This window comes from Saccopteryx leptura, chromosome 1 (genome assembly GCF_036850995.1).
Source record: "Saccopteryx leptura isolate mSacLep1 chromosome 1, mSacLep1_pri_phased_curated, whole genome shotgun sequence".
Lineage (NCBI taxonomy): Eukaryota > Metazoa > Chordata > Mammalia > Chiroptera > Emballonuridae > Saccopteryx > Saccopteryx leptura.
The window spans coordinates 45,206,131-45,219,727 of NC_089503.1; the positions used below are offsets into that span (position 1 = coordinate 45,206,131).

The following is a 13,597-nucleotide window of genomic DNA, read 5'->3' on the forward strand; positions in this document are numbered from 1 at the left end:
TTCTAGTTGCAGCACTTTAGTTGTTCATTGACTGCTTTCTCATAAGTGCTTTGATAGGGACAGGGGGCTATGGCAGAGCGAGTGACCCCTTGCTCAAACCAGGGAGCTGGGGCTCAAGCCAGTGACCTTGGACTTCAAGCCAGCAGTCATGAGGTCATGTCTATGATCCCATGCTCAAGCCAGTGACCCTATGCTCAAGGTGGTGAGCCCACGCTCAAGTCAGCAACCTCAGTGTTTTGAACCTGGGTTCTCTGCGTCCCAGTCCGATGCTCTATACACTGCGCCACCTCCTGGTCAGGCTTGAAGGAGATTTTTTTCCCTCTAATCCTTTGGCACACATCATGTGGTAATAGCCAATGCAATGTCGATGGGTTGGCCATATGATTCAACTGAAGAATTATTTACAAAAGAATATACAGCATGGTTGTAAAATCTCAAAATCACTCTTTAACTTTCTAAAAAAGTATTTCCTACCTGAGGGGCATTCGTAGCCACTAGAAATGCATTTGTCCGCCCTGGGTGATCGTAATCATGCATGGCAGCTGCCACATATAAAGCCATCAATTCCAATGCAGGAATGTTTGAGGACAGGCAACCATAGCTTTCATCTGGGATTGAGCAGCTTCTTGAAGAAATGTAAGCAATTCGCCCAGGGTTAATTCTATCATCAGACTCTGAGGAACAAGCAAAAGAAAACCAGCATTATACATATAACCTCTTCACAATGAGGCTAAGGAGGGGAATCCCCATAGGTAATATGATTATTTATTTTATTTATTTACTTACTAAGAAATAGACTTTTTATAAAAATGGACTTAAAATAATACAGGGGTGATACATGGTGATGGGCAGAGATTTGACTTGGGGGGGCAGTGAATACAAAATACATACAGATTACAGAGATGTGTTTTAGAATTGGGCACCTGAAAACTTTATAATTGTGTTAACCAGTGTCACCCCAATAAATTCAATTAAAAATATATATTAACTATCCTAATAAGTGTTAGGTGATATACTGTAGTTTTGATTTGCATATCCCTGTGATTAGTGGTGTCCAGTATCTTGTGTACCTGATGGCCATTGAGATATCTTCTTTAAAAAAAAAATGGCTATTTAGTTCCTCTGCTCACTTTTTAATCAGATTTTTTTTGTTTGTCTGTTATTAAGTTGTCTGAGTTTTTTAATGTATTTTGGGCACTAACCCCTTATCCAATATGTAATTTGCAAGTAGTTTTCCCCATTCTGTATGTTGCCTTTATTTTTGTTTCCTTTGATGTGTAGAAGCTTTTTAGTTTGATGTAGTCCACTTAATTGATTTTTGTTTTTGTTGCTTTGGGTGTCACAATCATTTCTATTACCTGATGCAATCAGATAAGGCAGCAGGTCCCCTAGTCTTAGTAGTCTTTGTTGTCACAATATTTTTTGATTTAACAGCTACTTGGTCTCCCAAAGCCTTGTCTTTTACAGACACTTGATTCTGTAACCCTATATATCAGCACTTAAAACACTGCCAGTAAGAACTCTGAAAGAAGTGAGAAGCATGACAGAAGACATATCCTCAATGCATTAAGAAATACTTAAATAAAAAAAAAGAAATACTTAAATCACTGTGAGCAGGCTGGTGGTAGAAAACTGCTGTTAGAAACAGTGCCATGAGGGCTCAGAATGAAATGAGGAACATGTTGGAAACCAGGGGAAAGGAGATCATTGCTGTACTGTAGCAGAAAGCTTATCTGAATTTTGTGCTGCAGTTAATATGGAACACAAAACTTATAAACGATGAACTCAGGTATTTAGCTGAGGACATAGCCAAGCAAAGTGTTAAAAATATAGGCTGGTTTCTTACTATTTGTAATAAAATATGAGAGGAAAGAGAGGTTGAGGGAGAACTCTTCAGCCACAAAGAACCAGGACTTGATAACTTGGGAAATTTTCAACCTGTCCAGACTGCAAAAGATACTAACAGTAGATTAACTGTCAGGAAGGCATACTCTGGACAGAAAGCTAAGGTTGTAGCTGGTCCACTTTTTGCTAATCCCTTTGAAGGATGAAAGTGTCAGAGAAAGTCTTGAAAAAACTAAGCTGCTGTCTTTGAAGAGGGGCCATGAACTGTGGGATGTAGGTAGCTTCTAGAAGGTGGAGGCGGCATGAAAACAAATTCTCCATTCGAGACCAACTCTAGGAGGAAAACAATCCTGCTGACACTTATATTTTAGCCCAGTTGGACTCCTGACTTTCAGAACTGTAAGGTAAAATGTAAATTTGTATTGCTTTAAGCCACTAAATAAGTCTGCGGTAATTTGCTAGGGCAGCAATAGGAAGCAAACACAGATTTTGGTACTAGAAGTGTGGGATATTGCTATAACAAATCCCTAAAAATTGGAATTGAGCAATGGGCAGAGGCTGGACTTTTAAAAGAGCATGATAAACACTGATAAGAAACATTAATCAACATATTCAATAAGTTCACTGACAACCAGGCAGGATGAATACAAAAAAACCCTCCTGAGTACACTATAGTCAAATTATTAAACACCAATAGCAAAGAGAAAAGGAATACCTCAGTTTTAATAGGCTTTATTTTTAAAATTTTTTAAAGACTTTATTCATTTTAGAGAAGAGAGAGAGAGAGAAAGAGAAGAGGAGCAGGAAGCATCAACTCCCATATGTGCCTTGACCAGGTAAGCCCAGAGTTTCAAACTGGCAACCTCAGCGTTGCAGGTTGACACTTTTATCTACTGCGCCACCACAGGTCAGGCCAGGAACACCTCAGTTTTAAAGAGAAATAAGACTTATGGTCAATTTGTCAACAGAAACTACACAAGTCAGGAGATGACGGACAGTATCTGCAAAGGTACTGAATTATGAAAATATTCTTCTAAGACAAAATAAATAAATCAACAAACAAAAGAGCTAAAGAAAATGATCTGATGGAAGCACAGAACTACCCGGAGGAAGAAAGAGCACGAGGAAGAGTAAAAAATAAATGTCAGACAAAAATGAACCTAGACAATTCCATCAAACAAAAACTGGGAGTCCTTTAGACTCCCAGAATGCAAAGCAGTGCCTGAGTCTATGGCATTTACACTGATGAGGACGGTAATATTTCCTAGGCATTTGTAACCAAGAAATTCTGTCCGTGCATGTGTCTGTCTGTGTGTGTGTATGTGTGTTTGTGGCTTCTGTCTCTATATTGAAGTATTTCTTCCCTATTTTATAAGTCAGAATAAGAGAACCATGAATGTTATAATTTGCATAAATAATTATAAATATATTTATGAGGAGAAACAGAACTTTCTTCAGGAACAAAATTTAAACGTTTTTTAATTCATCGTTTAAATACTTATGTGACACTTGTAAAATGTCTCCTTTCAGTGGTGGTATTATATAATTAAACTTTATATGATCCACCTAAAACAAAAAACCAAGAATTAAAAGAAGAAAGAAAAGAAATGATTGTCATGATATTCAGAATAGTGGTCACTGCAATGGGGGTAGGGATACTGGATCTTAACTTAGGTCTTAAGATGGTAGTAGGTTTCCTAATTTGCATATCTTCATGTTATTATTATGCATAATAGTCCTTTGTATATACCAAAGGTTACTTAATGAAAATTATAAAAGAAGAGAGGTAATGAAATGAGATAGCTTGCTCTGGACAGGTAGCTCAGCTGGTTAGAGCATTGTCCTGATACACCAAGGTTTGATCCCTGGTCAGGGCACATAAAAAAATCAACCAATAAATGCATAAATAAGTAGAACAATATATCCAACTCTCTCACTTTCTCCTCCCTACCACCACCTCTCTCCCTTCTCCCCTTTCCTCCTCCTTTTCCCCTTCAGCTCACCTGCGCTCTCTCTCTCTCTGATTAAATAAGGCAACTTAATTTATTGTTCCTATTAATTAAAAGGAAGCTTTGTAGAAGGAAGTTACCTGTTTCATTTTCCATTTCATGATCACTGTGGATCTGCTGTAAGCCAGGAATTGGCCGTGTTGTCAGATACCAAACAGCATGTAGGACATCTGTGGCGTGTATACGATTGTGATCTAAAGTCACCAAAATGTTTTATAAAATTAATTGTTGTTATATTTACAATAAGATGTTTTTAAACATACAATAATTTTCAGTTAACCTCATATATAAAATATATGACTTAGAATAATTTCCCACAAATATATTTTGTTTCCTCTTATTTTTAAAAGCCTCTTGATGTGTTAAAAAGTTCTTTTAAAAACTTAAAGGGGGCCCTGGCCGGTTGGCTCAGCGGTAGAGCGTCGGCCTAGCGTGCGGAGGACCCGGGTTCGATTCCCGGCCAGGGCACACAGGAGAAGCGCCCATTTGCTTCTCCACCCCTCCGCCGCGCTTTCCTCTCTGTCTCTCTCTTCCCCTCCTGCAGCCAAGGCTCCATTGGAGCAAAGATGGCCCGGGTGCTGGGGATGGCTCTGTGGCCTCTGCCTCAGGCGCTGGAGTGGCTCTGGTCGCAACATGGCGACGCCCAGGATGGGCAGAGCATCGCCCCCTGGTGGGCAGAGCATCGCCCCTGGTGGGCGTGCCGGGTGGATCCCAGTCGGGCACATGCGGGAGTCTGTCAGACTGTCTTTCCCTGTTTCCAGCTGGCTTCAGAAAAATGAAAAAAAAAAAAAAAAAAAACCTTAAAGGGGTCACCCTGGCCAGATAACTCAGTTGGTTAGTGTAGTCCAGATACAGAGGTTGCCAGTTTGATCCCAGTCAGGAGCAGATCAGTGTGTGTGTGTGTGTGTGTGTGTGTCTCTCTCTCTCTCATTATCTCTCTCCGCCTCCTTCTTCCTCTCTCCCCCCTTTCTCTCTCTCTAAAATTAACAAAAAATTTAAAACAACTTAAAGGGGTCAAAGAAAAGGCAGAGAGTAAGAGTAACCAGGGCTAATTGAGAGGCATTGGAAAATATACTTAAGGTGTAGTCTTAAAAATATTTTATAAATAGTTTGTATTACAGAGACCTATGTTTGCACACAAATTTTTTGCACACAAAGTGCACGGGCACTTTGAACAGTTCAAATTCTGGATACTTGAACATCCCTTAACCTCCACAAAAAAAGACAATACTTATTTCTCAGATCTATAAGGATTAAATGTTCAATGGTATATGAATACTTTCAGAACAGTATCTGACACATAGTACATATACGTGATCAATAAAACACTGGTTTACAGAAATACCACTGTGTGAAAGACCTACAAGTAAAACCCAGACAGTTTTGCTATTTATAATTTTATGATCTTGGGAAAGATCCTTCTCAGTTTTTACTTCTCATCTGTGAATGATAGATAATATATCTTTCCCACAAAGATTAAATGAGATAACCTTCATTAACCTAATGATTATAGTCATAGCTGACATTCAATAAAAATTCAACACTTTAATATTTAATGAGTACCTACCATGTAGAATTGGCAGATGATACAATGCTAAATGTTAAGGCTACAGAATGTGAGTCAATCCACTAGGAGCTTAATCAACATACATATAATCACCTTATATCCATTTACAAACTTGGAAACTAAAGTTTAGAAAAGTCAGATCCAGAAATTCTTAACCAATATATATCCTAATTGGAGCTGACAATGAATACTTTTTATCACCTCTTTCTCTTCATTACCCTTCCCTTGAAGTCTATCTTAAAGTAGTACCTTATTCCATGTATAGTATAAAATTTAGTAATTTCTTTTTTCTTGAAAGAAGGAACAGAGACAGGAAGGGAGAGAGATGAGAAGCATCAACTCATAGCTGCATCACTTTAGTTGTTCATTGATTGCTTCCCATATGTGCCTTGACAGCAAGGGTAGGGAGAGGGTGGGGGACTCAAGCCAAGCCAGAGACCTTAGGCTTCAAGCCAGAGATCTTTGGGCTCACACCAGGAATCTTGGGATCATGCTGATGAGACTGCTCAACCTGGCAAACCTGTGCTCAAGCTGGATGAGCCTGTTCTCAACCCAGTGACCTCAGGGTTTTGAACCTGGTCGACACTCTATCCACTGAGCCACCACTAGTCAGGTAAATTTAGTCACTTTATTAAATGCATACTTTATAAGTGGAAATTATAGTACATATAACTCACATTAAATTATTAAGTACCATCATTATTGAGTTATGCTAATTTAATAACTTATTTGTATAGTTTATTTCCCCAAAATATGTCAGATAAAAGGAAACTATAAAATGTTTTGACACTTTAAGAAAACTATCTTTTCCTAATATGAAATTAAAATATTTTACTGTAAAATCAAATAGCCATTAAAAATTATTCTCTAAATCAGAATACTATTATAAACAAAATCTATGAATAAATTTTAAACATTTTAAAGTCTAGAATTTTTTAAAACTCTTGACTTAGTATTACTAAACATTTAAAAGATTAGGCACTCAGATAAATATTAACATAGATATATATCATATAATAAGCAAAAGCAGATTATAGATAGGTATAGATTTGATTTACTTCATAAAAATAAATACAGGTAAGAAGAAAGTCTTGAAGAATACATATAAAAACGTTAACAGTAGTCAACGTTAGGTAGTAGGATACATATTTTCTTTTTAAGTTTCTATTTAAGACTTTTCCAAACATGTAATTTAAGTGTTTACAAACAAAGAAAAAAATAATAAAGGCGTTCAAAACCAGTATTATTTGAACTTAAATATTAAGATCTGTTAATACTTACAAGGAATGTCTCGATAGCCATTTTCTAATGCACGAAAATAGTTCATGAATTGTAGAGTGGGAATTTTAAATATTTCCAATAAACCAGTGTCTTGAAATAAGATATACATAACCTAAATGTCAATTAAAATAAAATTCACTTTAAAAATCAGAATTTCTACTTGTAGTTGAGTATATCTTTTTGTAATTTACATTTAGGAATATCAACCACATTTATGTCTTTAAGTTAATAATTTATTAAAAACTTCTCAACATTAATTCTTTCCAAAACATGAAAAAGGAAGACATCACCCTAAAGCCCATGAAAATCAAAGATAGATGATCATATCATGATCTAGATTAAAAAATTTTCCATTCTTCTCTTTAGCTTTTTATTCATAATTTATAGAAGGACATATGAATTATATTCTATTCTAGTCCCAGATGTTAAAAGAAGTCAGAACAATATATTTAACATGTTTTTGTCCCTGAAGACTTCGATGCGATGAACTTACATACCTTCCACATAATTATCCTTATGTTCTTATATTTCATAAACAAGATACTTTGGAGTTAATGAGAGTGATATTTTGGGAATGTTAATCTGATGCTATTGTGTGAACTCATCAGGGACAACCTTGAGTCTGGGTAGTAAAAGGGAAGTATTTCTCCATGGTTGTAGCAAGAAATGAATTATTTGGTTTTGAGTATAGGATAGGGAGGGCTGGTGAAAAAAAGAAGCATAAGTTTCAGTGGTTAGAACTAGATCACCTTCTTTCCTTTTCAAACTCAAGATTCAATAAAAAGTAAAACTTGATTACTTTAGTAAAATTAAATCCCATTATCCCAAATAAAATACTTTCTATATAAAGACAATTCAATAGGCCCTGGTCGGTTGGCTCAGTGGTAGAGCGTCGGCCTGGCGTGCAGAAGTCCCGGGTTCGATTCCCAGCCAGGGCACACAGGAGAAGCGCCCATCTGCTTCTCCACCCCTCCCCCTCTCCTTCCTCTCTGTCTCTCTCTTCCCCTCCCGCAGCGGCTCCATTGGAGCAAAGATGGCCCGGGCGCTGGGGATGGTTCCTTGGCCTCTGCCCCAGGCGCTAGAGTGGCTCTGTTCGCAGCAGAGCGACGCCCTGGAGGGGCAGAGCATTGCCCCCTGGTGGGCAGAGCGTTGCCCCCTGGTGGGCATGCCGGGTGGATCCCGGTCGGGCGCATGCGGGAGTCTGTCTGACTGTCTCTCCCCGTTTCCAGCTTCAGAAAAATACAAAAAAATAAAAAAATAAAAAATAAAAACAATTCAATAAAAAATGTTGAATTTCTGCCTAAACCAGTATTATACATTTTTAGGTTTTGCTTTTCATAAAGATCAAAACAAATTATTTATGATAAAATGTAGTAGAGATTTAAAACAAACCTGACTAAGGATCCTTCCTGATTTCTCTCCCATCTTTTCTACAAGTTCAAAAATTTGAAAATTCCAGTTGTTCATCTTTTCTATTAATGAGTCATAATCTTCTATTAAAATCAGATCCAGTGAGGCTTCCTGTTCAATCTGTACGTACAGGGGGAAAAAAAAATCCAAACTAACATAATGTTTTCTTTTGGATTTAACAGTATTTATAAATCTAAATAAAAACACTTAGATTGAACATTAGAAAATGGTCAATACTATTTTCTACAACAGTTTTTCTCAAATGTAATGTGTCCTTTCTATTTACTCTTTGTAGAATGCTATCATTTTATAAAACATACTTTCTAGGCATCAGAAGATTTCTTAATCTTTACATTGCTTTTATAAATAAAAATATTTCTAAAACACTTTATAAAGCTAAAATCTATGTTCATTTCAGAAGTTACAAGTAAGAAGAATAACAGAAATTCATATCCTTATACTGGCATTTATTATTAACTTCCAAGAGAAATAAATGGGTTTTCCCCTAAAAAGCTTAAGTTTTAAACTTAATAAAAATATTTGCTATCTTATGTAGATTATTTTCAGTTTTTAATAACTATTCACATGTTCCTCAAACCTTAAGAGATATTATGAAGGAAATAGTCAGCATGGAAAGTAATACATCTACTGTAAAATTAAATAAAATGTATTCACTGTAAAATGAATGCACTTTGTTGTTCTAGGATAATGAGTGTAGAAGTAATCATTATTATTATTTACCCAATGTTTTCTTCAATGTAAGTATAGTGACTTTTCAATAAAAATTATAAAATATCATATGAAAAACCTTGTTCTGGGCAAAAATAATGAAACTAAACTAAGTACTAGCTTATATATTTCCCCCTGACATAATAATATTTATACATTTATCTTTTACATTTGGTTGCTGTTCATTCCGTGCCTCTTCTGTTAGGTGCTTATCACCTTCCAAAAATTTTCTGCAGTCTTTGTTCTCTGTTTCCACTTCTTGTTGAGCTTCTGTAAGGTTGAGTGATTCTTTTGAGAAAATGGTGTTGTCTTCATTACCTTTCAAAAAATATTAATAAACAAATAAGAATAAAACTTGCCCTATATGAACAGCCCTAATAAGAAAAATTATTTGCAAAAATATTCAGATAAAGTGAACCATACTGGCATTTTATCTAAATTAATGACACCAAAAATTAACTACACCATTAATTCTCTCTGGCTGGACTATTTGGCTCACATACCTTGTTCTCCGGCAATACAGACATGAATTAGACTTGATATATCTACTCATGGGTGAAAGAGATGAATGGATATTCTTTTTTTTGTGACAGAGACAGAAAGAGACAAAGAGAGGAACAGGTAGGGACAGACAGACAGGAAGGGAGATGAGAAGCATCAATTCTTCATTGCGTCTCCTTAGTTTTTCATTGCTTTCTCATATGTGCCTTGATTGGGGGGGGGGGGTGCTGCAGCAGAGCAAGTAACCCCTTGCTCAAGCCAGTGACCTTGTGCTTCAAGCCAGATGAGATGAGCCCACACTCAAACCGGCGACTTTGGGGTTTCAAACTTGGGTCCTCTGTGTCCCAGTCCAACTATCTATCCACTGCGCCACCACCTAGGCAGGCTTGGATATTCTTTATAAAAGAACAGAAAAGTCTAGATCTATAGGAACCTTTTTTACTAATTTAATGTAAACAATTTCCAACACCTGAAATTATTTGAGTTTTGAACATGAAAACAAGATTACGGCACAGCTAAAAACTAAAACATGTATTGAATGTAATTGAAATATTAGAAAATGTGCATCTGAAGCAAGTTGTAAAAGAATGTATAACATCTTAGTAAAAATATACAAAAATTAAAACACAGTATCATGAATGTAAATGGTGTCTCTATCAATGTGATTAATAATATTCTTTTACCCAAATCACATGGAAAAGTTAGTAGCATTGTTAGCTAAATAGTATTCATTCACATGTCAAGAAACATCTCTATTCGTTCTACTTGTAATACCCTGAACAGGAAACATTCACAAAACTTATCAACAGTAGAATAAATAAACTAGTTACTCATACAATTGAACATTACAGAGCAAAGAGAAAGAACTAAACTCACATGCAACAATATGTATGATTCTTAAAAATATGGTGAGCCAAACACATGGTATATATACTGTGTGATACTCTTTATGAAAAGTTCAAAAACATATCAAAACTGACACAGGTGAATAATGAAAGATGGGATGAATGTTATCTTTGGGGAATAAATTTAGAAAGGGACTTAAGGGGAATTCTGAGGTGTTGGTAATATTTATTAATCTGTGTGTTGATTGACCAGGTCTGTTAAGTGTGTACTCAATGGAGTTGAGTTTCAAAACTAGGTTCAGATCCTGACTTTTGTATTTAACAATGGCAAGTTTTTCCCCTATAAAATATGGATAATAATATGTATCTTACTAGATGTTATACTTAACATTAGTCAAATCAGCAATATCAATAAATGTTAGTCAAATCTGAACCTTAACACACTGAATGTACAAAAAAGTCATAAACTGATGATGATCAGAAAGTATTTTTTGGAACATATTTTTTCCAAATGAAAAACATTTATTTTAAGAAATGAAATATAGAATATTCAACTATTCTTAGTAAGTTAAGGCAGTAACTATAATCATATTCTAAAATAGCCATCAATTTAAAAATTGTTGACATTTGATATACATTACACTATTACTTTTTAGTGATCCAAACTCCTAATAACTACCATATTTTCGCTCCATAAGATGCACCTGACCATAAGACACACCTAGGGTTTTAAGGAGGAAAATAAGAAAAAAAATATTCTGAATCAAATAGTGTGTTAGAATACTTAATAAAATACTGGGTTTTTTTGCTCTATAAGATGCCCTGCATTTTCCCCTCCACTTTGGGGGGGGGGGGGAAGTGCATCTTATGGAGTGAAAAATATAGTATATCTTACATATATATGTATATAATAAAAACAGTTGAAATAAAAGTAGCAATTTCTTTTCCTAAGATGTCTACAACACTATTTTGTCCTACATGCACTCTTTCAAAATGTATTCTTTCCACCTCCAAGAGAGGGAATTTATTTCCCAACTCCCTGAAATATGGACAGGCTGCATGATGCTCTGATTAACAGAAGTATGGCAGAGGTGGTACTTTGTTCTAGATGGAGCCATTAACTGAATTGGCAGCCTCCACTTCATTCTCTCTTGGAATCAGCCAATATACTGGAAGAAGCCCATAGAAAGGTCAGAGTTAGATGGACTGACTGGTCAGTAGCCAACAGACACATGAGTAATAGTCACAATTCAACTCAATCAATCCTTCAGATGACTGTCACTCTTGTCAATATCTGACTGCAATCACATGACAGCCCTTGAGTGAGAAGCTCCCAGCTGAGAACACTCAATTCAAAGAATTCTGAGAATTAAAAAATTATTTTAAATGCTTTATTGAGTATAATTATATACCATAAAATCCACACCTTGTAAGTGTAACTCAACAATTTTAGTAAATTTAGAGCTGTGAGACCATTATGAGAATACAGTTTTAATATATTCTGATCACCCCCAAAAAGTACCTTCATGCCTATTTACATTCAATCGCTATTTCACCCTAGGCAATCATTGTTAGAACCATTGATTATTGTCTCTAAATGTGCCTTTTCTAGAATTTTATATAAATGGACTCAATACATAATTTTTTGAAACTGGCTACTTTCACTTAGAATCATGTTTTGAAGTTTATTCATGTAGTTGCATGTATCCAAAGCTTGTTCCTTTAATTGCTAAATAAAATTCTATTGTATGGATATTCCTCATGATATTTATCCATTCACAAGGTGATGGACATTTTAATAATTTCCAGTTTTCCACTATTATGTATTATGACATTATAAGCAATCATAATCTTGCCTTTTTTTTTTTTTTTGACAGAGAGTAAGAGAAAGGGACAGATAGGGACAGACAAAAAGGGAGAAAGATGAGACTTCTTCACTGCAACACCTTAGTTGTTCATTGATTGCTTTCTCATATGTGCCTTGACCAGGGGGCTACGCAGAACAAGTGACCCTTTGCTCAAGCTAGTGACCTTGGGCTTCCACCGGAGACCTTTAGGCACAAGCCAAAGACTATGGGGTCATGTCTATGATCCCCCGCTCAAGCCAGTGACCCTGTGCTCAAGTTGGTGAGTCTGCACTCATGCCAGCGACCTTGGGGCTTTGAACCTGGTTCTCTATGTCCCAGTCCAAAGCTCTATCCACTGTACTACCATCTGGTCAGGCCATAATTCTGCCTTTGAGGACTCATGTTTTCTCTTGGGTAAATTCTTAGCCATGGTAAATATTCAGTTCTAAGAGTTCTTTATGTACCATGGATATAAGATGTTTATCGGATGTATAATTTGCAAATATTTTCTCCCAGATTATGGTTTGTCATCTCATTTTCCTACTGATGTCTTTTGAAGTACAAAATATATTGCATTTACTAAAACCCAGTTTGTCATTTTTTTCCTTTCATGGACTGTGCTTTTTGATCTTGTATCTAGGAATGCTTTGCTCAACCCAAGGTTACAAAGACTCCGTCCTGTATTTCTTCTACAAGTCACATGGTTTTAACTCTAGCATTTAGGTCTATGATGTATTTTTAGTTACTTTTTGTGTATATTGTGATGTGAAGGTTCAAGGTTTTTTGTTTGTTGTTTTTTTTTTTTTTTTGGCAAGTGGTTATCCAATTGCCCTGACCCCATTTGTTGTGGGGGGGAATCCTTTCTCTTTTGAATTGTATTACTTTCTATGTCAAAAAATCAATTTACCATAAATATAATAATTTACTTTGGACTCATATTTCTCTGTTCCACTCATCTATGGGCTTATCTATGTGCCAATATCACACTGTCTTAGTTATGTGGCTTAGTTTTGAAATCAGGTAATATCAGTCCTCCAAATTTATTCTTTTTCCAAAGTGATTTGGCCATTGTAGGACATTTGTATTTTCATGTAAATTTTAAGACCAACTTAATTTCTGCACCATCCCCCTAAAGTCCTTGATAAGGACTGCATTAAATGTATATATCAGTTTGGAAGAACAGCCCTGTTGACAATATCAAGTTGTTTAATCTAGTACTATGAAATACTTCTTGATTTATTTAGATGTTAACTTTTCTCAACAGTGTTTTATAGTGTTCTGTTTCTAAATCTCCCACTTTTGTTAAATTTATTCTAACTACTTTATTTTTTTTGATATTACTGTGAGTATATTTTTTTTAAGCAAGAGAGATACAGACAGGGAAGGAGATGAGAAGCATCAACTCATAGTTGCATCACTTTAGTTGTTCACTGATTGCTTCCCATGCGTGTCTTGACCAGGGGGCTCCAACTGAGCCAGCAACCTTGGGCTCAAGCCAATGACCTTGGGCTCAAGCCAGTGACCTTGGACTTAAAGCCAGCGACCATGAGATCATGTCTATGA

At 35.9% G+C, this 13,597-nt stretch overlaps 1 protein-coding gene across 1 annotated transcript in view; it reads right to left on the reverse strand.

The window, feature by feature from the left end:
- PDE3B (phosphodiesterase 3B) overlaps positions 1 to 13,597 on the reverse strand; it is a 167,527-nt gene that overhangs the window by 28,275 nt on the left and 125,655 nt on the right. The window contains exons 8-12 of the mRNA XM_066365466.1: positions 9,011 to 9,159; positions 8,095 to 8,232; positions 6,703 to 6,814; positions 3,935 to 4,048; positions 475 to 674 (exon numbers count right to left, since the gene is read on the reverse strand). Coding sequence (XP_066221563.1) covers positions 475 to 674; positions 3,935 to 4,048; positions 6,703 to 6,814; positions 8,095 to 8,232; positions 9,011 to 9,159 — 713 coding nt within the window. The remainder of the gene's footprint in view (positions 1 to 474; positions 675 to 3,934; positions 4,049 to 6,702; positions 6,815 to 8,094; positions 8,233 to 9,010; positions 9,160 to 13,597) is intronic.